The sequence below is a fragment of the Haemaphysalis longicornis genome, unplaced genomic scaffold (genome assembly GCF_048455015.1).
Source record: "Haemaphysalis longicornis isolate Haplotype H1 unplaced genomic scaffold, Haemaphysalis longicornis Haplotype H1 scaffold_5, whole genome shotgun sequence".
NCBI lineage: Eukaryota > Metazoa > Arthropoda > Arachnida > Ixodida > Ixodidae > Haemaphysalis > Haemaphysalis longicornis.
This window is the reverse complement of record NW_027526385.1, coordinates 30973042-30995886: the sequence shown is the minus strand read 5'-3', so window position 1 is coordinate 30995886 and position 22845 is coordinate 30973042. Positions and strand designations below refer to the sequence as shown.

The following is a 22845-nucleotide window of genomic DNA, read 5'->3' as shown; positions in this document are numbered from 1 at the left end:
ACTGTTGCGTGGGGGCATACTGGCACTACACCAGAAATAAAGTGCAGCAGTCCGCCTTTGTGATGTGATTGTGGGGTTTAACGCGCCGACGCAACGCAGGCGATGAGGCGCGCCGTAGTGGAGGGCTCCGGATTAATTTTGACCACCTGGGGATCTTTATCGTGAACCGAAATGTCGTACACACGGGCGTTTTTGCTTTTCACCTCCATCAGAAAAGCGGCCGCCGCGGCCAGGAATAGAACCCGCGACCTAGAAGTCCGCCTTTGTTTACCCTCTTAGCATTTGATTCCCCAGCGTCGATGTGAATATTTCTGGTCGATCCGCAATATGGCTTCTATCTCGTTCTAAGACCTAAGGCAGTGTTTTAAGCACAGTGCCCTTTGCGTGTAACCGATATGAAATGGCAAGATCTCTAAAGCTGAAGTATATCCGCATTCGAGGTACGTCTTCGTGATGCGAGAAAATATACAGGAGTGGCGTAACAGGTTGGACCATAAGGTAAAACCATTCTCTATACCAACAATTCGTGTCAATGCGGTGTGCACTTTCCGACTATACCACATTCTAACCATGCGTTTTTCCTCCCAGAGTGTGAACGGGTGTTGCAGAAGAACAGCTATTTGCGTAAAGTATAATTTGCAGGGGTACCGTAGGCCTAAAAAAGGCGGACGAAGAAAAAACGCCACTTGGGAAATAGCTCATAACAGAACAGCTGTTTAAGCTTTGAGTCCCGTCGTGGAGAGTTTCCAGAAAAGTCAGCCCAGCCGAGTGCGCGTGAGCCTGCGCCTCGGGAGGAACGCCCCGCGTCTGCCAGCTCGACCTTCGAGAACACTCTGCCCATTGTTCGTGGCGTGATCTCTCGCATGCTGTTCTCCTCGCCAGTTCACGTGCAGTCATGTCTGAAGTGGGGAACCCAGACGCCGAGTTCGCGAAGCTGGTGGCCGCGTGTTCTAGCGCGAGCAAACGCGGTCCACTTTGCGAGAGTAGTGAAAGCCTGCGGAACAAACGACCCGGGCGTGCCAGTCATTTAACATTTTAGCGGCGAGTTCGGAAATATATGTGAAGTGCAACAGCCGGGAGCCGGGTCTCTGACGAACGCAGAGGGCCCGCCAGCTCGGCTATTACTCCAGCCTTGCACCACTGGTGCAAATTGCACCAATTCTCTTCTTGCCTTCCTCCGTCTGAGCGCTCTCACGTCTCTGCAGACATGAACGTGCATGGTTTCAGAAATTCTTGTTTTCTTAAGGTGATGACTAACGTTACAGGTAATACGTGACTTGCTCAATGCTTTTCTCTTCCATCATTACAGCTGCGAAAGCTATTCAAGCCGTCCGCTAGCTTTGAAGCCAAGAGGAACACCGCCGTCGACGTTCTTTTGAACAACATCCCGGAGTTGCGGTCGATCCGGCAGAACGTGGAGAAAGCCTTAAGTTCCGTCCACGAATCCCTCGAAGCTGCAGCTTCCTATCAGGTCCGGAAGAAGTTACGCGGGAACATAGTACTCGTGAAGCCATCGGAAACCGAAAGTTTTGCCCAGCAACTTCCTCATGACTACGGGTTATCGGAGGTAAGCCCATGCCCTCGAGTCTTTGTAATTGGGAGCTCTGGGGCTTTTATCTCGGCTGATGCTGCGGAATTTATCACCGCTAAAAATAATCATGCTCGCACCGCGCAGGTGAGAAATTATATACCCATGATAGACATGTGGGCTTATAGACATTTGCGGCTTATTGTGAGAATGCTCTTTTAAATCATGACAGGTCATAATTTTATGGCAGTTAAATCATGGCCAAAAATACTCTATAAAAAAATGTTGTTGATTCCTCTGTAATAGGAGTCGGTAAAACACGAAAGTAAAATGTGCAGCGAAATCTGCAGCTAAGCAGGATTTGCGGGTACGCTGCTGTCTTGTGGGTGAGCTTGGCGAGTGAAGTCTAAGGGGGGGGTCGCTTCGGCAAAGGTGTACTGGCGTTATTTCCGTAACAGAAATGATGTCTGTGATTCTTGGTTTATCCCGGCATAAAACGCTTTCGTGTTAAAACGTAAAACCCGAAAACTAACAACCCCAAGTATAACGTACTGATGATGATGACGATTGCTATTGGTTTCCCTTTAGCAGTGTGTTGATGACGTGTCATATACCTATGTTTTATACTCTTGGTTTATTACTAGTGCTGCTTAGGGCAGGCACAAAAAACTTATGAGGCACAAAATACTTCTTTTTCCACTTACAGGTGATCACTGTCCTAGACAATAATCCCCTCTCTGCGTTTCGTCCACCAGCATTCTAATCTTCTTTTCGTCGCCTTGACAGCCTTGCAGTTAACTTCCTCCGTGCTACCCTCAAATCCTGGGCTTCTGGAAGCCGAATATTTCCCTCATGTAGATTTCGATGGATACCCTCGCATTCTAATGGCGTGTTTGGTTGGCCCCTCCGGTCCTCTGGCTCAGATTCGCCAGATGCCAAGGCGGCTCGCAATCAGAGCGCGAATGGCAGCGTACCTACCGAATGCATCGACAATCTCGGAGCAGCGCGCTGTAGCGCTAGCGTGCAGCCAGCGCGGTAAGCTGTCGGGTAACCCCACGGTCGGGCTAAAGGAGCAGCGGGAGCGCATGCGCGCTCTCCGCTCCTCCAGTCCGGCCGTGGTAAACCACGGCGTTTTGTGTCCCGTGACCCGTCCTCCCGGCCAGATCGCGCCACGCTCTCACTGCGAAGTCAGAGCGGTCGGGAGCGCTCCGTGTTGGAGGCTGACGCTCCGAAAGAACCAACCGAAGGTAGTTCGAGCGCTCTAATTCTACCAACCGAAAGCGCGGCCGCTTTTCAGAGCACTCCAGAGCGCTCGTAAACGCCCAACCGAATACGCCATAACACAATGTGCCGCATATACTGATGATGATGATGATGGTTCCTATTGGTTTCCCCTTTGAAGCGGGGTAATGACATGTCATCTTACCAAAAAGGACTAATATAATCATGTTTTACACTCTTGGTTTAATACTAGCGCTGCTTAGGGGAGGCACTAAAGCTTATTAGGCCAGAAATACTTTCTTTTCCCTGTTACAGGTGGTAACTGTCTCAGGCAATATTCTCTGCTTTTCGTCCACCAGCATTCTAATCTTCTTTTCGTCCCCTCGACAGCCTTGAAGTTAACTTCCTCTCTGATACCCTTAAATTCTAGGGCTTCTGGAAGCCCAATATTCCCTTCATGTAGATTTGGATGGATACCCTCACCTTCTAACACTATGTGCCACATAGTTTCTGTTTCTTTCCCGCAGACCACACATACCCCATCATTTTGTGAATACTTCCCCACAAAACTCTTAGTTCGCAGGCAACCTGCTCTAGCCTCAAAAAGCAAAGCACTGCCCTGGGAATTATCGTAGAAATTTTCCTTTCTGATGTTCATCTTCTCAGCCCTGTACATCTCTAACGACGTTTTAGCTTCCATTTTTTCCCTCCATTTACTATCTAGTAGTAAAGCTTGCTTCCCCGCAAGATGACCTTGTGTGCAGGGGTGCAACCTTTACAGGCCGCTTTCTTCGTTTTACTGGTATCAATTCCGTGACTGATATGGCGTTAGCGAAATCCTCGTGTCCCCCGGAATAAACCATTTTCGTGTTAAAATGCTTCATGATTGCAATATGGCCGCTAAGCTCGCGTGCCCGGGCGTACTCACTGTTTTTAACTAGTCGCGCAGAACCTCGAAAATGGCGATGAGTTGTCGCGCGAAACTACACGTCATTTTGCGGGTTGCAGGCGGATAACGCAATCTTTACCGCCACCAGTGTAAAATGCGTCAGTTACTGTCAGCCAATTTTAGGTTGGTGGTGAATTGCGCTTTGCCGCGTTGACAAAGCCAAATTTTGGGACTTCATGGCCCAATATAATTCATTCTGAAACACGCCAGCCTAGTTGAATGTTTCCTAAAACACGAAGCGAAGTTTCTCGAAAAGATATTTCAAGTCGACTCCAAATTTGACACAGCCGCGAACGATAATTTTCCATCGGAAAGCAAGTAAAAAAACTCAATGCCAATTCTGGCACTCTGCGGGCTGTATAGTTAACACTGCGAGGTTCCAGCCAAAGCCAATAACAAGTACCCTGGCGTCTCACTAAAGGTAGATCGCGCGATAAGAGATGGGGCACTCGCGTGTCATGCGAAAGTAGACAGATTAGCCCCCGAATCTCCTTATTTCCTAGTATTTCAAAACGAAGCTTTCATTACCTTAGCGATGGCGACCAAACGCGAAAACACATAGCAGAAAAGCCAACTTTCCGCAATGGGAGGACATATAATGACGAATTTCCACAGAGACGCATCAAGCACCTTAAAAGAAGAAAAAAACGCTTGCCGAGGTCGGAATCGAACCTGGGCCCGTCACATTAGGGAGCCGACGTCGATCCGACTGCGCCTTTGCGACATGGTCGAAGCACTTTGGCTTTCGGTCTTTGACTTTGACTCAGGTTCCTTAGGAGAAAGCTTCGTGTTTTAACCATCTGTCTTTTAAAAAAGGTACTTTATTTTTGCTAGGTGTTTTGCTTGGGTAAGGGCAATTTTGGCGTTGCTTTTAAATAAGTGCGCATTGACCACGTACTGGCGATGCTTTAGTTACACTTATGACGCCTCCTCTACCATGGGCAAGCTCTTTAAGGAGTGCTTAAACTGTGGCTGAGCCAAGTTCCTGGGTATTTATGGTTATTCTGAGGCATACTCCTGGCCTACACTGATGCGAATCGATACGTTCACTTTTTCCTGCTGTTCATGAAGTTAACTTTTCAAGTTGGGAAGAGCCCGTAAAAGCTGCATCTCATTCTTTATATAATTGAGACATTTATCAGCAGAACGTAATATCAGAGGCGACACTATTGCACTTGTGTTCAGTGACCTCTGCGTGGAAGGTGTTCGCCGAACAACCTACCTGTATCTCCGACGTAAGAGTTTAGGGAGTCTTCACAGACCGTGGTTGTCAGTGCTTAGTATCATTTTCTTCACCTCTTTGCCTTCTGGTACGGGGACGTTTGGTTTTTGTTGAATTTAGAAAAATAACATTGCTTCAAACCAATTCGATGCTGCGGGTAACCGTTTATTGTCCAATGAAATAAAGGGAAAGCCTCAGGTAATGGGTAGGTAGGGACGGGAGGAAATGTAGTGTTGTTTCAGGGTATCCCTGGAACAATTTTGAGATTTCGTATTTGCAAGCACCAGCACAACACCCCTTCCAAGACCACAAAAAATGGTTGACGTTAGAGCAATTGGAAGCTACGCGGCTCAGCTCCGACCCACAAGTGCAAGAGCGTGAGATCCAGGTCGCTGAACTCAGCTAGGGCCCACGGGCTCCTGGCTGTCGCCTTAGCCGCATGCAGTATGGTGGGGCCCCCCAAACCGGCGCAACTTTCTATTAGGCTTTGCGTCAATAGACCTTTTAGCACCAAAACCACTACCACAGCAATGAAGTGGCAGTCATGGGTTAGCAAGAGCATCTAGTTGGGATGAAAATGCCACACCCCCGAACCGACGTACTAGAACCTGGAATTATAACACCGCCAAAGATAGCGGCCCAATTGCGGGCATAGGGAACACATTCTCAACTGGGACTGAGGCTAACGTAACATGCAGCGCCCCCTTTAAAATACTTCAGGTCCGAAAATGTATGCGCTCAAAGTACCTAAAGTATCTCTTTAAGAGATTACGAGATCATTCGTGCTGAACGGCTTCTTGTATCTTGTATGATCAAGCCATGTTGTCACAAGGGAGTTATGCAACTATAAAATTATCACTTTTTCTCACAATTGCCGACTAAGAACAAGGTGGTCCGCAAAACGTTTACGGGTGCCTTATTCCTTTGCGTGGTGTTTGCAGCGAGCGAATTCAACTCAGTTTTATGTGATTTTTACTCAGACTTTTTTCCCTTTTCCAGTGTTGCGATGGCAAAGTCGTCGTAAAAGTGGTCAACGGAACGCACGAGAACTTCTTCCTCGGCCAAGGAGCAGAAGAATGCGCACAAGCTATCACGCACCATATGAATCAATAAAGCAATACACACGCGCTTGCCCCAAACAAAACACTTTCACGTCATACAAATGCCTCCATGCCAATAGCCGTGCAAATTACAACTGAATTTGAAGACCTTTGACGCCAGAGTGGCTGCGCTGAAAGTAAGTGCAGTTGCGCATGAAGCACTGTCCGGCAAACAAGAAGACGGACGCCCGAACAGTAACTAATGGTCCACGGCACATTTCCCGCAGCAAAGCTCGCTTGAAGTAAATTGAGCACACCCAGTGCAAAGTAGGGCTTCCTGGTAATTTGCTATAACAGTGCCGGAAATGAGACTGCGTTTTGTAGTTATTCTCACGTGTACAGCGAGAAACACGAGCAGAAAATTCAGCCCACCTTAGGAAGCTGCCAGTTCCAGGCACCTACGGTTGAATCCCTCTTGTAATATTACAAGGTTTTTGACACGGGTAGGAAAAGCAAAGTCAACATAAGCTCCACTCTTGTTCCGACTGACGGCGCGCTCAAAGCTTGTAGTTTCCCAACTTGAAACCAGCTTTCAGTCCACAAGCTTTTTTTGAAAATATATACCAATTCTCTTAATATTTTTGCACACTTGAACGTAAACTGTTACGTAGAGCTCTTTAACGCCTGAGAGTCATTCTCAACCACTGAGAGCACTGATCGTATGCAGTAAAAAACACCACAGCGATAATCCCAGGCTATACAACGCGAACGAGCACATCTGGCCTCCAGTTGCTTGCGAAATACGTGTATCGCATCACATTCGTTCAATATCAGGTTTATTTTGTCAGCGTTGGGGAGGCACATTTTGCTAACAAATATCTGCATCGAGAAGCAATGGCTTTATTACGAAACTATATTAAGAATTTCTTGATTACAAAACATGCAAAAGGCCGGCACAACCTCAAATAACAAGCACTCTCCCGGCTTTTAGGTCAAACGAGAAGCGGAGTAGAGTTTCATTCAAAATAATGTAACCGCCGTTTACGACAGCCTCAAAACAAATGGCCTGGTTAGGGCGAATGCTAAGTCCGGAACAGTCAAAACCTGCGCAGAAAGACAGAACGAAACAAAAGTGTTAACAAATCTCCAAAGTTACTTATTGTCGTAATTACAATACGGAAAGGTTGTCATCTCCCATGGGTACGTCTTGAAAAGATCACAGACAGCCTGCACAACATGAATAATACGATATTACAAGTGATGTGGCGCACACTGCGTTTGTGTACAAAGCTGTAGGATTTATATACAAGGAAGGCTGTTTGTTGTGTACAGGAAATATCTGACGGGGATTATTTTACCCTTACAAATAGTTCTGTGCCCTTCAATATTCTCACGTCCAGACACAAAATGTTAAGGTATGCCAACATAAAACAAATATAACCGCAGACATGATTCCAGCTTTGCTAACGTGCCAAATTTTGTTAGCTTTTGAACATGGTGTGACACGTTTATCCTCCACGTTAGACAATTTGCCCGAAACGCCAATTTGAAGGCATTTTTATTTTTTTTATTATAAAAAACGCAGAAAAAGCATAGTATACAACGATGATTGCAACTTTTCACGGTATGAATATTGTTTGTTAAAAATGCGCACTTGGCTGCGTTCAAAAAATATGCTGGTAGCCTACCCGCTGTATTGAACACCCTATGTTTCTTGTCAACTGCTACGCCTTTACGCTACATCCTCGAAAAATGCCATGTTAATTCTTAACCCGCCACGCAACGAACCAAAGGGAACTTTATGTTCAAGCGACATTGAGCGCCATACATGCGCCCCAATCATACATCAGATATGTGCGAGCTAATATATGCTGTGGCCTCACTTACTCACCCAAGCGTATCCAAAGATAAGTCATGTCTGCATTAAAGCGAAGAAAAAATACTTCGGCAAAGAAATAAGAACAAACCTGTTTTGCAAAATGAAAGTGCTTCACTCCCTGGGCATTAAACGTGACCCGAGTCGGTGAATTAGGGAAGCCAAAGATGACTACGCTGGACATGTTCCTTGAGTGGGCACATGGGCGACAGTAGCCGGTGAGCACTTTCTGCGCACAACAAACAACGTCGCAAATTCAAAGCTTACACTACAGACCTTTCTCGTTGCTTTATGACCGCCATTCTGCCGCTACTCTAGATCTCGCCACACCAATATTGTCAAGAAGTCAATAGTTTCGTACATTTAACTGCCTCCTTGGTAAGTCGTCAGCTCAACAAAACAGGGTGAAATTGTGAAGACATTTTTACGCGAAGATGGAATGGAATTCCAAAGTACGGCGTACACAGAGAACGCTCCCGGATTTTTGTTTCCCCATTGTATTTTCGGACCACATTCAAACAAACTATTTTTCGCACCCGATGCTACACAGAATCCCACCTGTTTAATTGTCTCCGTTTTATTTCTTTTTGTTTGTTTTGATTCATGTTACAAGCAACCGCTTACTAACCAAGAAATTCGCCGTGTGGGTTCAAAATTATTCTGCAAAAATAAAACTGTTCGATCCGTATGCAACTGCAAACTGTCACGTGAGTGTGCAATTTGAAACCCTTTCTCCACATGGGAATATTAGGCCTCCCTCTGGTGGGTGCATTTGCACTCCCACGTCAACGTCAAGGTGCAACGTTGCAATAAGTCAAAGGAATAATAACTTTGCACGAGGTATTGTTTGTACTAACCCATAAATGTGCAAATGGGATGTCACCTCTAAGATCTAGACTTATGCACCCGCCACAACAATACTTATGTTCGACTAAAACATTAGTACTGCGAAATATCTGAGAGGCTCTTATAGTGAGACGGTAAAAAGAAGTTGGCGCCGCCTCCTCCTAGGCAGGTTCGCTTTGGTATGACGTCTAAGGCCTTGCCCAAAACGCAATGGTTTCCTGGCATTGAGCTTTGCCAAGGGCCAGCTGAAAGTCGCGTGCAGAGTTGTTCGATAAGTACAGTTGCGGAACTCCATATACGCCCTATGTATCAGCAAGCGGTCCGCGGATGTTCCCCTGCCCTGGGGCCAAACAGGGGTAACGGAATTAGCCTGCCATCAGTCGAGACAAATTTGAAGTAGCACCCATGCATCTACTTACGGCTGCTGCTGATACAGTGTAACACGGATATATCGAATTAATGTCCATATCAAACAATCTAAACATCCCCTTGGAAGTTTAGATTGTTCCTCATGTAAAAGTATACCGCTGTGTACGCGTGTATTGAACTCCCGATCACGTGCACATTCGATATATCGAACGCTGCGCGAACATTTCCCCTGCAAATGCGCTTCTCCTCATTGGGTGAATGCGCTGATGATGGTTTCTCCTGGGAAGGTGGCGTCGCCGCGTGAGTTGGATGGCCTTCAACAAACTTCTTCCTCCATGCTCTTCGTACATGCTCACACCCTAGCTAAGGGCGCAGCCGCACGGCAGGGAGAACACGGGGAGTGATTGGGTGTGAAAGGCAAAAGGAGGTGGGGAAACCGACCGGAAGCGCTGGGACTCTGGCATTTTAAAGCAAAGCTTTAGTACCCTCGCTGATGCGTCTGTAACGCGAAAACGCCCTGCAGGAAAGCCAACTTTCTCTGACGGTGGATTATGCCTGGGTGAAGTGATTGAAAAAACTCTTGCAGTGGCGGGAATCGGACCGTTGTACCTTGCACTATGAAGCCAGCGTCTGTCCGATTGCTCTATTTCGACATGTCTGAAGCGGCTTCGAAAAATCAGACGACAACCAATCCGTCTCGACTTACGAGAAATCTCCGCGATCAACCATCGTCGCCGTGAAACGGAGGGGTGCATGATTTTTTTCTGCGTGCTTGAGCGGTTATCGCAGTGGCTTATGCAGGGGGACCTAGATGGCGTGGTGCGTCATAGTACGTGTTTGTTTTGTCCGCGGCACCAGTTTCGGAGCCACTGTTACGGAAAAGCTGAAGGATTTAGATTTAGCGACGAAAGTGTACATTATTCGACGGGTACAGGCCGGTGAAACGATGTCGGCTGCATTTCTCGCAGCATTCTACAGCGGGATACTACGCATCCAACGTCACGTAATGGCAAAAGCAGCGCGGCCACAGCCCAGCCGTTCCGGTGCGTGTCGTGTGCAAAGCACCTTTGTAGGCGGCTTCAGAGGAGAGGCCCTCTGATACCTAAGACGACGGCCCTGAGCTCCTCCAGAGTGAATATAGAGAGCTGTCAGCATTCCCATGCACACTTCCGAATAACACAGCGCCACACAAGTTAGTAAGTGCTGACGACGATGTGCAGGTGGTTGAGGATGTCACCGATACCGAAGAAGCCAGCCACACTAGCGGCCCTGACAACGTTCCCAACCTCCAACTACAGCCGAGCTTGCATCAGTGTTCAGATTCGCACCTGTTGTGGCCCAGTGTACAATGCCGGATTTTTATATTTGGACGGTGTTAGTAAGCTTGAAGACAATTTGGTGACCTTTATGAGGCAGAAGAAGAAGCAAGCGAATCTTAGAGACTCTTTTTCTTAGAACGGGAAGCAAGTGGGCTGGTTGGTCCATGTTTGTCTTCTACTCTACGTCCTGTCCTTCGCGCTGTTTCTTACATTTTTAGACATTTTTTAAATGCGAATGCATTTATTAGTCGGGGGTTGTCTTGCGTCCATCGAGCGGCGTGCGCCTGCATTCCTCCAGCGCGAGCGCACGTGAGCGCGCGCCTCGTAGTTCTGCCTTCGTCGTCGTCGTCGTAAATGCGAATGCATTTCTTAGTCGGGGGTTGTCGTGCTCCGTCGGCGTGCGCCCGCAGGTGTTATCTCTCCGCGCTCAATGCCGAACGCATGCGCTTGAAGCGAGCTGTACTAGTTTGCTCGAAGCGGCAAGGACGGCGAGTACTGCGGTGTTAGTCTCGTGTCTAACGTGTATGGGAACTTGATATCGCACGCCGTTGCCACGTCTCCCGTTCGAGACACGTCTCCGTACAAGAACTTGTACACCCTTGCCTACACCGGAGACGGAGTCTTTGTGGTGACCGTGTACCTCGCGCCCAACCTCGCTCGAGACGCCGTTGCCGCGCAGCTGGACGCGGCTATGGAAAGTGTGCGCGTGCGCTCCAAACCCTCTGACCCCATAGTCTTGGTTGGCGACTTCAACGTTGACGTGCGCAAGAAGAGTGGCGAGTGGCTGGTGGAGTACATGCAGACCAGGCACTCTATGCATTGTCTCTCTGCCGGCTTCGACACGTGCCCCACTACCATTCACGGGAGTTGCATTGATCTGGTCTTTACGCGAAACTGTGACGCGCGTATGCTTCTCAAAGACCCTTTGACCGTGCACTTTAGCGATCACAAGGCAGTGATTGTGGCCGTCAGGTACAACGATAACACAAACAGGTGCTGATGAATAAATGATTACGTTCACACTCTCGTCATTAATTACGCCATTACTCGCAACACACTCATCGGTGCACCCAATGCGTTCGCATTTCTGCACGATTCCCTTCGGGGAGGTGCGGGGGAATTTTTTCGTGTTAAAGTGTGGTGATCGTTGCGCTGTGGTTCGAATTTTCCGTGCTGCGAGGAAGACATCGGTAAGCTACCACTTACAGCTGCTTTGAAAAGCTCTCAGTGGTTTGCGAAGTTTTCAGATAAGACTCAGATGGGCATGTTTTATATTACGAATTATCGATTTATCCAACTATTTCTTGATCCCCTTGGAGTTCGATATATCAGTGTTGGACTGTAGTTAGTAGAACCATCATTATAAAAAACTAGCATTACGTAAAAACTACCCAATTATTCGTAACATTCAAAAGAGATTTTATTTTAGCGTTCTGCAATTAGGTAAATGCTCACTTGGTGCACATCTCATTCCTTGGATACCGCGCCCACACGCTGGCTCTTCATTTACTGCTAAAAAGTGTACCTCGTAAAGACCGGACGCTTAAACGGGGATTCTCCACAAGTATATGTTGACGAACTCGGGTAGTTATTTGAATCTTCGAGTTTATCACCCTTTAACGCGCTAGCTATGTGAAATAAAGTGGACTCTACACAACACGTCAACCGTCCGGGTTTGGTTGAGCTCTGGTTGGGAAAAAAAATATCTTGTAAAAATCGGTTTCTCCTGTAATAGCGTATATATGACCGCTGCCCATAATGTGGCAATCTGTTTTTTACACATGCCTCATTTTTTCTGTATCGGTAGCATTTACATCTATAAAATGCCACCTTTGTGTACATAGTCCCGTCCTGCGCTCCCTTCGTTTGTGTCGCGTTTTTTTAAGTGTTGCGCTTATAAGTGCGGAGTAACTTAGGACCTCCCAATGTCCGTCCGCGTCCATCCGTGCGCTCACCACCATCAAGTGAAAATCAAGCGAAATTCAATTTAAGCCATGCGTTGCAGTTTGATTTAGAGAATAATGAAGGTGCAACTCACGGCTCAAATCGAATGCCACTCGGGGCGCAACTTGGACGTCATTTCGAGTCCCGTACTCAGCACCCTCGCCATCACCCACGGAGTGCCGATGCTACCATTTTTTGAAGGTTTCGAAATGCAATTTGTGTACATATTCTGACTGTTTCTGTAGTAAAAAAATGTGTAACGTCTTGGTGCTCGCTTAAAAACTGCGACATTAAACAATCGGCTTACCGACAACTTACCATCGTGTAGATGAAGTGAAAATGTGTATAGTTTCCACTCGGAATAGCACCACCAGCTGCGAGGATGAATAAGAAAATAATAAACATGACGCAAAAAAGAAAAGGCTCCCAAAAACCACCTTGAAATTATCTCAAGTGCCGTCCCACTTCATTGATTTCTTTGTAGTCTCAACTGACCATCTGCAAGCAGGATCAATGGCAAACATTACTGCAAGCTCCAAGTGCTCCACCTTTTCCATCGATAGTTCACTCGTTAGGCGTACGCCAAATTTTGTTGTGCCACTAATACTATAGCTATTTTATTACGAGTGTTTTTGAAGCGCGAAAGACGCGAGTTTAATTAGATCATATTTTTCTTTTTTATTGGTTAAAGAGCAGAATATGTGAGTATATACAGGGCGGTCAAAATTAAGTCGACAGGTGTTTTTAAAATTAGGCGCTTAGATTTAAGCGAAGACCACCTGTAGGGTGAGGTTATGCGCCCAGGGGGACACATAATTAAGTGGTAATTATTGATGTCGTTGGCTTAATTAACTAAAATTGAATAATTATTTTTTTAGTGGCTGCAGTAACCAGACAAGTGTGTATTCAACAGTTAGACTCAATCGTGCTTCTATGCAGTTTCATTTCGCAGAATTCTTCAGGCGCATCCGTACTCCGAGACATTGAACTGCGAAGTTTAATTGCAGTTCGCATGATTAAACATGCTAGACACTTAAGACCGGCGCAAAGCCCCTCCCCATTGTTCTGTGTTTCGATAGTGGCTCCGAGTACTGCAGATTGCGATAACGTCAGCCGCGACTGAAATAGTTCGACATTTAACTCCTTGCCTACGCCTCACCCCGTTGTCAAACTAAGCACCGCACACAGCAGGCACGTCACAAAAGGGGAAGGAGGACCTTGGCGCCCGACCTCACGGTCTTGCATGCGGAATCATGCAAACGCAATTAAACTTCGCAGTTCGATATCTCGGAGTACAGATGCGCTAGAGGAATTGTGCCAAATGAAACTCCGTAGAAACACGATTGCGTGGAACTTTTCAATACAAACATACCTGCTTACTGCAGCCACTAAAAAGGTAATTATACAATTTTAGTTAATTAGACCACCGACATCTATGATTGCCATTTCATCCTGTCTCCCTCTAGGCGCGTAACCTCACTGGGGAGGTAGTGTTCACGCACATCCAAGCTCCTAATTTTTTTTAAATCTGTCGACTTAACTTTGGTCACCCTGTATATATTTTCCAGAAGCGAACGTCAACCGATTACAGCAATGGCAACGATCATGCTTAAAGGAACTTAAAGGAACAAATGAACTGAAAGAATGACAATGGGACTATTCTCCCTTTCGGGAGGTTGCAAGTGTTTGCAAGCCACCCAAATGGGTCATATCTATTTCATAGCATGTCTTACCTTCTGGAAGTAATAATCTGCCGTGTAGATACCATTTTTCGTAGCCAGCAGCTTACCTATGCTTTTGTTGGGAGCGCCAATGTATTCTCCTTGGGCGGTGCCATTTGCATCCAGGGCTACAGTAATTTGCAGACTCCTGAAAGGTTTGCACCATAAGTAAAATATAGTTCTAGCTGTTGCATCGTAAAGATTCATATGATTTTTTTAAGTAAGAGTTAGACGTTGTGGGAACGCGATTTTTGCGCGTACCATCGCGTTTGGCTTCGCCGCGTTGCTTGCTCATCGCGGAAACTTGCTTGACTGTTTGACGAGCCGTCCGACACTGTGGCCGGCGAGAGCGCAGGATGCAAGCGACGGTGGGTTGAGTTTAGAGTTCGGGAAGCGAAGCGGCAGGACGCGCCTGGCGACTTCCTTCGAACGAAGATAGGGCAATTGCAAATATGGCTGCCATCGGCGTCTAGCGAGGCACACCCGAACGTGCTGAGGCGTCTCGGACCTGACTGTCGTAGCGGTGAGTCGAACCCCTCCATTTCCTTAAATTTCCCGCGCGAGAAAATAGATCCTCGCTGTCAACCAGCAGCTAACATGTTCATTGGTTATTTATTATTGAACAGTAAATATCATGGAGTGAAAGCACTTGTCACTTCCTTTGTTCCGTTGAGCCATGGCCTGCCAGGGTTGGCGTGGTACAGCGCGCAGTCACGGGGGGAAAGGGGAAATAAGTACCTAGCTGGTTTAGCACTATAAATCCCACAACTTGAATAAAGCTTCTTCATAAACCAACGTACCGAAGGCAGTGTTACGGTTCAAATATTTCGCCAGCAACTACAACGATAACTCTAGCGCAAGCAATGTCTGTGGGCGGCCAAAACCGCTGACAACAATGAAATGAGCGCTCCCATGCAGACTTCTTTCATTAATATTGATTGAAGCTTGAACTTTCGTTCTACAGGCAACCACAACGTGATTCGTCTGCAGCGACTCTGCATTGTGCGCGATATACCGCGCTCCTGTCCGTGGAAAATTTGACCAGTAAACCTTAATGTGCCGACTAGAATATCGAGGTCGCCAATCGAGCAAAAGCCAAACCTTGGTCCCTGTTCTTGTGATACAGAACAAGCTTTTTTGTCATAAAACATTCATTAAACCATCGTACAACTGCGCTTACGGACATAACCGGCTTCATCTTTCAATGCATCCCTCCTGTGTATTCACAAAAGGTTTTCAAGAGCACAACTTTATCTCTAAGATATCCTTCCTGGTGCCAACAAGACGTTCAGAACTCCCAGTAATAAAAATCCATGACGAGTGCTATATCAAACAGCATATGATATCGCTCTCAGATTCAGCATCAACAAATTGGAGATCTATCGGGGTAGCCACAGGTGGGCGTGAGCTTCTCACCGCTACGCTGACAAACAGCGATGGGATTCGTAAACGTGTGCTCTAACACCACAGCATCCATCTGGGCCTCACGTAACCCCGAGCAACGGCGCCCGTTTAGAATTACCTATAACGTCACACGCTTTCCAAATAGACTGGCCAGGGACGCGTAGTTTAGCCACTTATCGGCGGTGTGGCGCACTCCGCCGGGCGTGCACAAGGGGGGTAAAACGAGCGCTGAGACCGTACGAATCATGGGCGCTGACGTGATACAAGTTCCATGGTTGCCAGAGAAATTGTATTGCGCCTATTAAAAAGTTGTTCAGTTATTATTTAACTAAAACAAAGAACTGAGGCAAAATAGTTACATGTAATTGCCTCAGTAATTATTACTAGCTGTCTAAAAACATTCAGTGTAATTAAGCTGCAATTAGAGAACGCAGAGTAAAGGTGTAGATCGGTTTCGATTCCCTATAAGTGCGCTAGGAAGTGGCGAGGCCCTTGTGCCTGACATGCGCACTGCGTGCGTAGTCTCAAGCTCAGATGTGCGTGCGTGCAAAACGTGGGTAACGTGGATGCACGCGCGGAGCAACTGCCTCCCCGGAGCTTTCGAGGCCGTCATTACTTGCTTCACGTCAAGCACCTTAGCTATTTCCCCCGATAATGACGCCGGAACAGCGATTCCGTTCTGAACATCACTACCGCAAGTTCACTACAGGCTATGGAGTGGCAACCAGCCATCGTTCCCGTTGGAAAAGAAATAAAAGCAGCTTGATTATCATTCCGTTTCAGTTGTTCTATTCATAAACCTTTATACAGCTCTCAGTGCTTCGAACTTTCGCGAAAACGTTCGTGAAGGTACAACGAAACAACAAGTAACGAAAATCGGTTTCTTGTTTTAATCAGTGACAATAAGTGAATGTTCTCTACCCGCTTTGTGTGGAAAATTACGGCCCCCCTTCAGTCCTGCAAGCTTTTCCTTGGAAGGGGTCGAAAGCAGCTAGAACTTGACGAATACAGAGAGAAAAGAAAATGGGACACGCCGCTTACTGTATTTCGCAGACTGCCCTCGGCATGCATTCTGCCCCTCCGTTAGCGTGCGATCAACCGCGCTCTTTCGTTTCTGTGCGTGCGTGCGTGCGTGCGTGCGTGCGTGTGTGCGTGTGCGTGTGCGTGTGCGTGTGCGTGTGCGTGTGCGTGTGCGTGTGCGTGCGTGCGTGTGTGTGTGTGTGTGTGTGTGTGTGTGTGTGTGTGTGTGTGTGTGTGTGTGTGTGTGTGTGTGTGTGTGTGTGTGTGTGTGTGTGTGTGTGTGTGTCAATAAAGGTTTCACATTCATCAAAAGGCATCGTTCACTTCACTTCGATTGCAAAGCATTGAGCTCAGCGCAAAATGTCACACTTCAAATCGCACTTCACTCCATATGCTTTTTAGCATTCGCAGGGCCCCGCACAGGTATTTTCCTCGCTCTCGCCACATCAGGTACACATGCTTTCTCCAAGTGTATAATTGCCAAACACCAGTCTTAGGATGCCAACCTGGCTCATCACTTCGTTGTCTCATGTTATTTTTCAACCTTATCTTGTACAACGCCTGCTACACCGTATAGTATATCTGATTTATTTTATGAACTCTTGCCCCATTGCTTCCTTTTATTTTTTAACGCCTTTCCTAAATCGTCTCTTCTTACTCTAGGAGCTTGTACTGCCATTTACGATTTTTATCGCGATTCTGTCACCTCTGAGGGCATATCCTATTCCTAACAATGGCTAGTCTCTTCTCTGTCGTTTGCAAACTTCGGTTTCTGAAAGTAATGCCAGTTTTTCTCTATTCACTGATATCGACAATCTTCCGTTTCTAACCCTTTTTGTGCACTCCGCTTATTTTATTTCCTCCCTCCCTCACACCGGCGCGCCGCCGGTAGCCGATCGCGGAGGCCACGCTGTAACATTTCTGCAATTTGCAATGAGCTCAATCGTTTCCAAAAAAAGTTTCCTTAACTCATTTTTGTGTTTCCTTGCTAACGCAGTTACTGCTAATTCTGTGCAGCAGTAGTTGGGCGGTCTTTCACTACGTCATATTGATTCCCACTTCTGAAGTCAGCCAACGTCTTGAGAAGCTGCATTGTACCTATTTCTCACTGATTGCCATTTGGCACACTTGAGTACATTGCAAGACTCCCACCTTCGACTAGGCCCGTTACAAATTGCCCACTTGTTAATCTTCCTCTACTCTTTGCTCTTGTCCTGCGCAGTAGAGTTCGTGCCGGATGTATCGTTTGTAGTAGTGTACAGTTACCTCCACAATAATTGCCAATACACATAGAGACTTACCGCCATTTATCTTGCGTAACAAGTACGAATCCGCCCCTCAAGAACAGCTTGGGCTGAAAGGAAGCGGAGTCTGGAACCAAGATGACTCGGCCCAAACTCTGGATTGGTTGGCCCGAAAGGGCGGTATACCAAATGCCTGCCGGGAAGTACACCGGAACGGGTGAATATATTCTCGTACCATTTCTGGCAGTTGCCACATGGTGCTGCAAGCGAGAAGTATCCCATTAGAATTGTGAGGACGCATATTGCCATGCCACGCTCGGTACGTTCTGCAACTACACCGTCATATCTTCTGGTTGCATTTTATTCGCTGGTGAGAGCTGCAGACAAGCCAGATGATTCTAAGCAGCCAATTTTCTTTAGTACCGTCGACCTCTGCATTGGTGAATATATTGGTTACCATAATCCGGTTTCTTTTGGTCAGCCTTCAGAAAAGCTTTCTGAAGCTTTCTGCTGGTAATCCTTCCCAACTTATAACCACTTAGAACTAGAAGATGTCTAAGGTGTGCTTACCCTGGACTACCAGTAGCCTAGTGCCATGAAAGAATTGTATTTTCTGTGCGCTCTCAAATGCGTCGTCTTGCATCACAACCAAGCGTGACTTAACCCTCAACCTGCCCTACCCATGCTAAACAAAAAACTTCATCTCGGACAGTGGTAGAAGCGTATTTATGTTCGATGCTTTCCTCATCTTTTATGCTATCAAGTACTGGTTTTTGCGTCAAACGAACGTCTTTACAATTACCAACAAGGCTGCAGGTGATGTGAGCTATGTGAGGAAACTCACCTTGTTTTTCGTTTGAGGAACCACCATCAGGCCTCCTCCCAGCATAAATTGCGTGGTGTACTCGTGCACCAATGGATCTATAGGAAATCTGTGGAGCGAAAGTAATCGTTGCGTCATGAAAATTTTAAAGCGAAGGCTTTCGCGTCCTAATGGATTTCCAGATAGACTCGTTGGTCGTCCTAAAAGCCCTGATAAGATCTCTGAACACACGGAGCATTCGTAAAACTGGGTTTCATTGGTCGAAATGGTTACTTAAAAATCATCCAAAATGAGCGATTTTAGATAAAACAACACCCGCATCGATCCTAAAGAAGGAATACAATAGTATATCTTTATCTCATAAACCACGTATCGGTGTACATTTCGGTCGTTAGGAGATTAATGCGCGAAAATTTGTCGCATGGGTTTGTTGTTCTCTTGCGATTTAGGTCCTCGAAGGTTTCACGATCAATTAGACGCACTTTTAGCCAAGGTTTTTATGCAGCTTTCGCGCAGTCTTGATGTGATACAGCGTTCACGCTTCTCCCCACTTTTTTTAGGAAGGGATGGCAAAGGTTTTTTGAGAAGCTGGGAGTATCAAAGATATTCTCGTTGCAAGACAAAGCCCTACTTAAAACACCCTTGGTAGCCTTCGTCACACGCACTGAATCGGACGAAACGTTTTATGAAGAATGCCATGGTTTTTAGAACATGTTTTCAGACTGGAAGTGCCAAATCGGCCTTTGTCGGTCGCCTTCATCTTTTGAAACAGATCACCCAGTCTAAACTCAGAAGAGCAATACCGCAAAATTTACCTAACACGAATTCCTGCCGTACGACAAAAAACTTTTTTGTGACAACAGAAGTCCTGTTGTTACGACAAAGCCATCTCCTGTTACGACACACATTTCTGTTGTAACGACAAAGTCAATTTTCTCAACGACGAACATTCCTGTAGTCACAACAGAACTGTCATTTATGCTACTCTTCACAATGGACAATAACATTCAAACCTTGCGCAACTGCTAATGTTACATCAGGATCACAACCAGACAGGAATTCGGCACTCTGGAAGATCAAACTTAAAACAGAAATACGACACACGACCATCACGACACGACAAGAATACGACAAGACGACAGTACGACACGCGAAAATACAAAGAAGTACAGAAATTTTTCTTGTCGTCTTTTTCGAGCGGGCATGGAAACTGCTGTACAGCCTTTGTCAAAATTTTAAAGCCAAAGCCGAAAGCACGCAGGTCACAAAAAGTTCAACGTACAAGCTTACGTCTCGAGCGAGGCTTAAACGTTTTACGCTGGAAAGATAGAGAAAGCACCCTTCTTTCTCACTGTCGTAACATATTTTTGAAAGATTTACACATAAAGTTTCTTCTTTAAATTCATTATCACAAGAAGGCTTGGGATTGGCCCAGAAAATTTTGACAAATGGTGATTTGTTCATCTGACAGAAGTACCTATTTTTATTCTAACCGACTTTTGTCTGTAACTTTTATTGTCCGCGAATATTTTACTGCAGACTATAACACGATTTCTTACTTAACTTTCTACTATGATGTACATGCGTTCTCGCCGAGTAGAGACAGAACCTGCGCAATTCTCCGCTAAGATCTTTTTGATGAACCACTCAGCTCTTTTTGATGTACCGCCTGTTACGTTTGTATACAAGGTTTCAGGACACCAAAGATTTTAACGCATGTTAAAGATCCCCAGGTGATCAACATGCTTGCCAATGTGCCGCCGCTCACTGCCCAAAGGTAGCTTTGACGTGTAAAACACCGAAATGTGGATCGAGGTCGCTATAAATGAGACACCGCTATGCAAACAAAATACTTATGACATGCAACTGTGCTGAAAAAGCGACGTAAGTTATCGATGAACTTTGAAGTACAGTTAAAATGACAACCGCGTATTAAAACAGTCAAGAAAAAGACATGGTTACACTTTCTATTGCTTGAACTTAGTGGGGTATCAGGCAAATTGTCACGGCGCTATATTTATTTGTCATTTTTCTGTAACCAGAGGAAGTGACAAAGGAAAACAAAACGGTTGGGTGGAGATAACATGCGGTTAGCCATCGAAACGCTGGACACGTTTCCATGGAGACAAGTCTAAGCGCGGAGCGCCAGCTGCCGCTTCCTCGACCATGAAGAGCCATGAAGGGAAAGGAGCCATGAAGAAGGGAAAGGAGCCATTAAAGGAGCCATGAAGAGAAAATACAACTTCGTTTACTTTGAAAGAACTAGGATTCAGTATCTCACTCAGCTCCATTAGAGCCACAAAAGATGTTTTTTTAACGAAAAAAAAGCAAGAAGTATTTAAAAACTTTCAAATTTTGCGCCACAGTGACGTGTTATGAGCAAGAATGACGTCATACGAGCCAACAAGAAAACATAATTTTCAGTGCGTTAACTGCACGTTAGCATTCAAGTGATGGGGTCAAATGGAACTAGAGGCCCCATTACAGACGTCCAGTCATGTGTCGTCGCGACAGGTCAGTTAGGCGGCCGCCAATCGCACAAACAAGGTTCCGTGACGTCATAGAAAAGTTGCGGGAAATTAGCTAGGTGGTCGCGACTGCTTCAAACGTTTTGTCTAATGTCTCCGTTATTTGTTCGAAGATTGCGATGATATTGGTATCATTATTATCCGGAGTAAGCAGTCTTTCTAATAAACCCAACTTGTATTTTGTCTTCATGGCTCCTTTAAGCTACTCCTGTGACTTCTTTAAGGCGTTTAAATATGAATGTGCGGCTAGTATGGCGGGGAGAGGGGGAAAATAGAAATGACGGCGACGAAACGCGGATACTGGCGGCCACCAGTACAGTACAATACTGGTACTGGTACTGTACAGTATTGTTACTGTACTGTGCAGTACAGTACAGGACCAGTACAATTCCGGCCTAAAGCGAGCAAACGTGACCACTCGGACGGTTACAACGGGAAGCACGGTCGTCGCAGTATACGAGGAACGGGTGCGAAACGTCGCAGTTGCACTACTGAAGCCAGAGCAAGGTGTGCACGCAGTACAAGCCTCAAGTGCTTCCCCCCCCCCCCCCCAAAAAAAAATGAGGTCATTCCTAAAGGGGCCATGCAGACAAAATGCAAGTTTGTTTTATTCAAAAGATTCGTGTTTTACAGTGCCCCAGCGCTTGTCCGGCAGCAAAGGATCCCGCATTCACTGAGAAATTATTTTAGGTTAAAATTTGATTCCCCCGCTAAATCATGTGTTCGGGACGTCAGCAATGAAGTCATACGTGTGCGTAATCAAACGAACTTCCACTGCGTCATTCGGCTCTGCAGCCTTGCTTGCCGTCAGCCCTCCCAGATGGCGCTACCATACTCATCCACACACGGTTGTGCGCCATTGCTTTGTTTTTGACCTTATTTGCACCTGGCTTGTTTTTGTTAATGTAGAAAATAATCTTTTCGCGAAACATGGGATATCCTCGACAAACAGGGTCACGTAAGACACCGTCGCTTACACCAATCGGCCAGTGTCGTGTAAGACAACTCCAAAGCGGCGGACTACAGTGCAGCTAAAACAAGTATAGTGCGCGCAGTACCAACAGCAGTGCGCATGGGTACTGCTATGCTTACGTGTATTTTGGTAAATATCATTGTTTACCGCACCATTCTTACTGCTGTAAAATGAATATGCATTACCTTTAAGCGCAACTAGCTCGTTCGGCAAGCTTATAAGCAAGGCCTAATTTGTGTTTGCTTTTTCCGACCTCAGCCAATCGCACAGCTGGACGCATATGATTATCATAGGTTCTGTAGCGGGAAATGGGCTAGTCGGTCCCATGGCCATTCCCTTTTTCCCTCAATATAAGGCTTCTTGGAGCGAAGTGTGAAATGATTCTAACGAGGCAAAATTTCGAAATAACCAAACCTGTGTCTTGTCCGCATGACCCCTTTAAAGATCCACTAATGAATCTCCAAATACTTTTTGTATGTGTCTCACAAAGGAGATTCGCTTGAGAACGCAGGCGGGGCTGAAGTACTCACTCAAAATGCAGCGGCCTGGTCACCATTGCTCCGTTAGTTGCACTCTGGACAAGCAGTGTGAAAAGAAGCGGCAGGAACCGGTAACGAAGTAAGCGCGCTTCTATCATGGCCATGGCGAACCGCAGCCGTGGGTTGGAGCGATCACCCTGCGCGAGTAGATGATGGTTGGGACGCAAGCACACGTTGATTTGTCGACTGCTTCGTCTCCCAGCAATCATAGGTTTAGGTGTGGGTGTAATTTCAGACAGAGTGGGAGATTTGGAGAATGAGACGTGGGAAATACATGCC

The 22845-nt window shown here is 46.3% G+C and overlaps 2 protein-coding genes and 1 long non-coding RNA gene across 6 annotated transcripts in view; 2 read left to right on the top strand and 1 right to left on the bottom strand.

Annotated features, from left to right (window-relative positions):
* The window catches only part of LOC144138020 (fatty acid synthase-like), a 67091-nt gene extending 61027 nt beyond the window's left edge, over positions 1-6064 (top strand). For all 4 annotated transcript variants that reach the window (XM_077670060.1, XM_077670059.1, XM_077670057.1 and 1 more), the window contains 2 exons: positions 1310-1567; positions 5920-6064. In XM_077670060.1, coding sequence (XP_077526186.1) covers positions 1310-1567; positions 5920-6033 — 372 coding nt within the window. In that variant the 3' untranslated portion in view covers positions 6034-6064. The remainder of the gene's footprint in view (positions 1-1309; positions 1568-5919) is intronic.
* Positions 6065-6844: 780 nt separating this feature from the next.
* LOC144138026 (uncharacterized) lies at positions 6845-14237 on the bottom strand. Its single transcript, XR_013315803.1, has 4 exons — positions 14104-14237; positions 12633-12688; positions 7928-8065; positions 6845-7064 (listed from the first exon to the last, which is right to left on the bottom strand). It is a non-coding gene; the product is annotated as an uncharacterized LOC144138026 (long non-coding RNA).
* Positions 14238-14502: 265 nt separating this feature from the next.
* The window catches only part of LOC144138025 (uncharacterized), a 490339-nt gene continuing 481996 nt past the window's right edge, over positions 14503-22845 (top strand). Inside the window, exon 1 of the mRNA XM_077670073.1 lies at positions 14503-14558. The gene's annotated coding sequence lies outside the window, so the exon portion shown is untranslated. The remainder of the gene's footprint in view (positions 14559-22845) is intronic.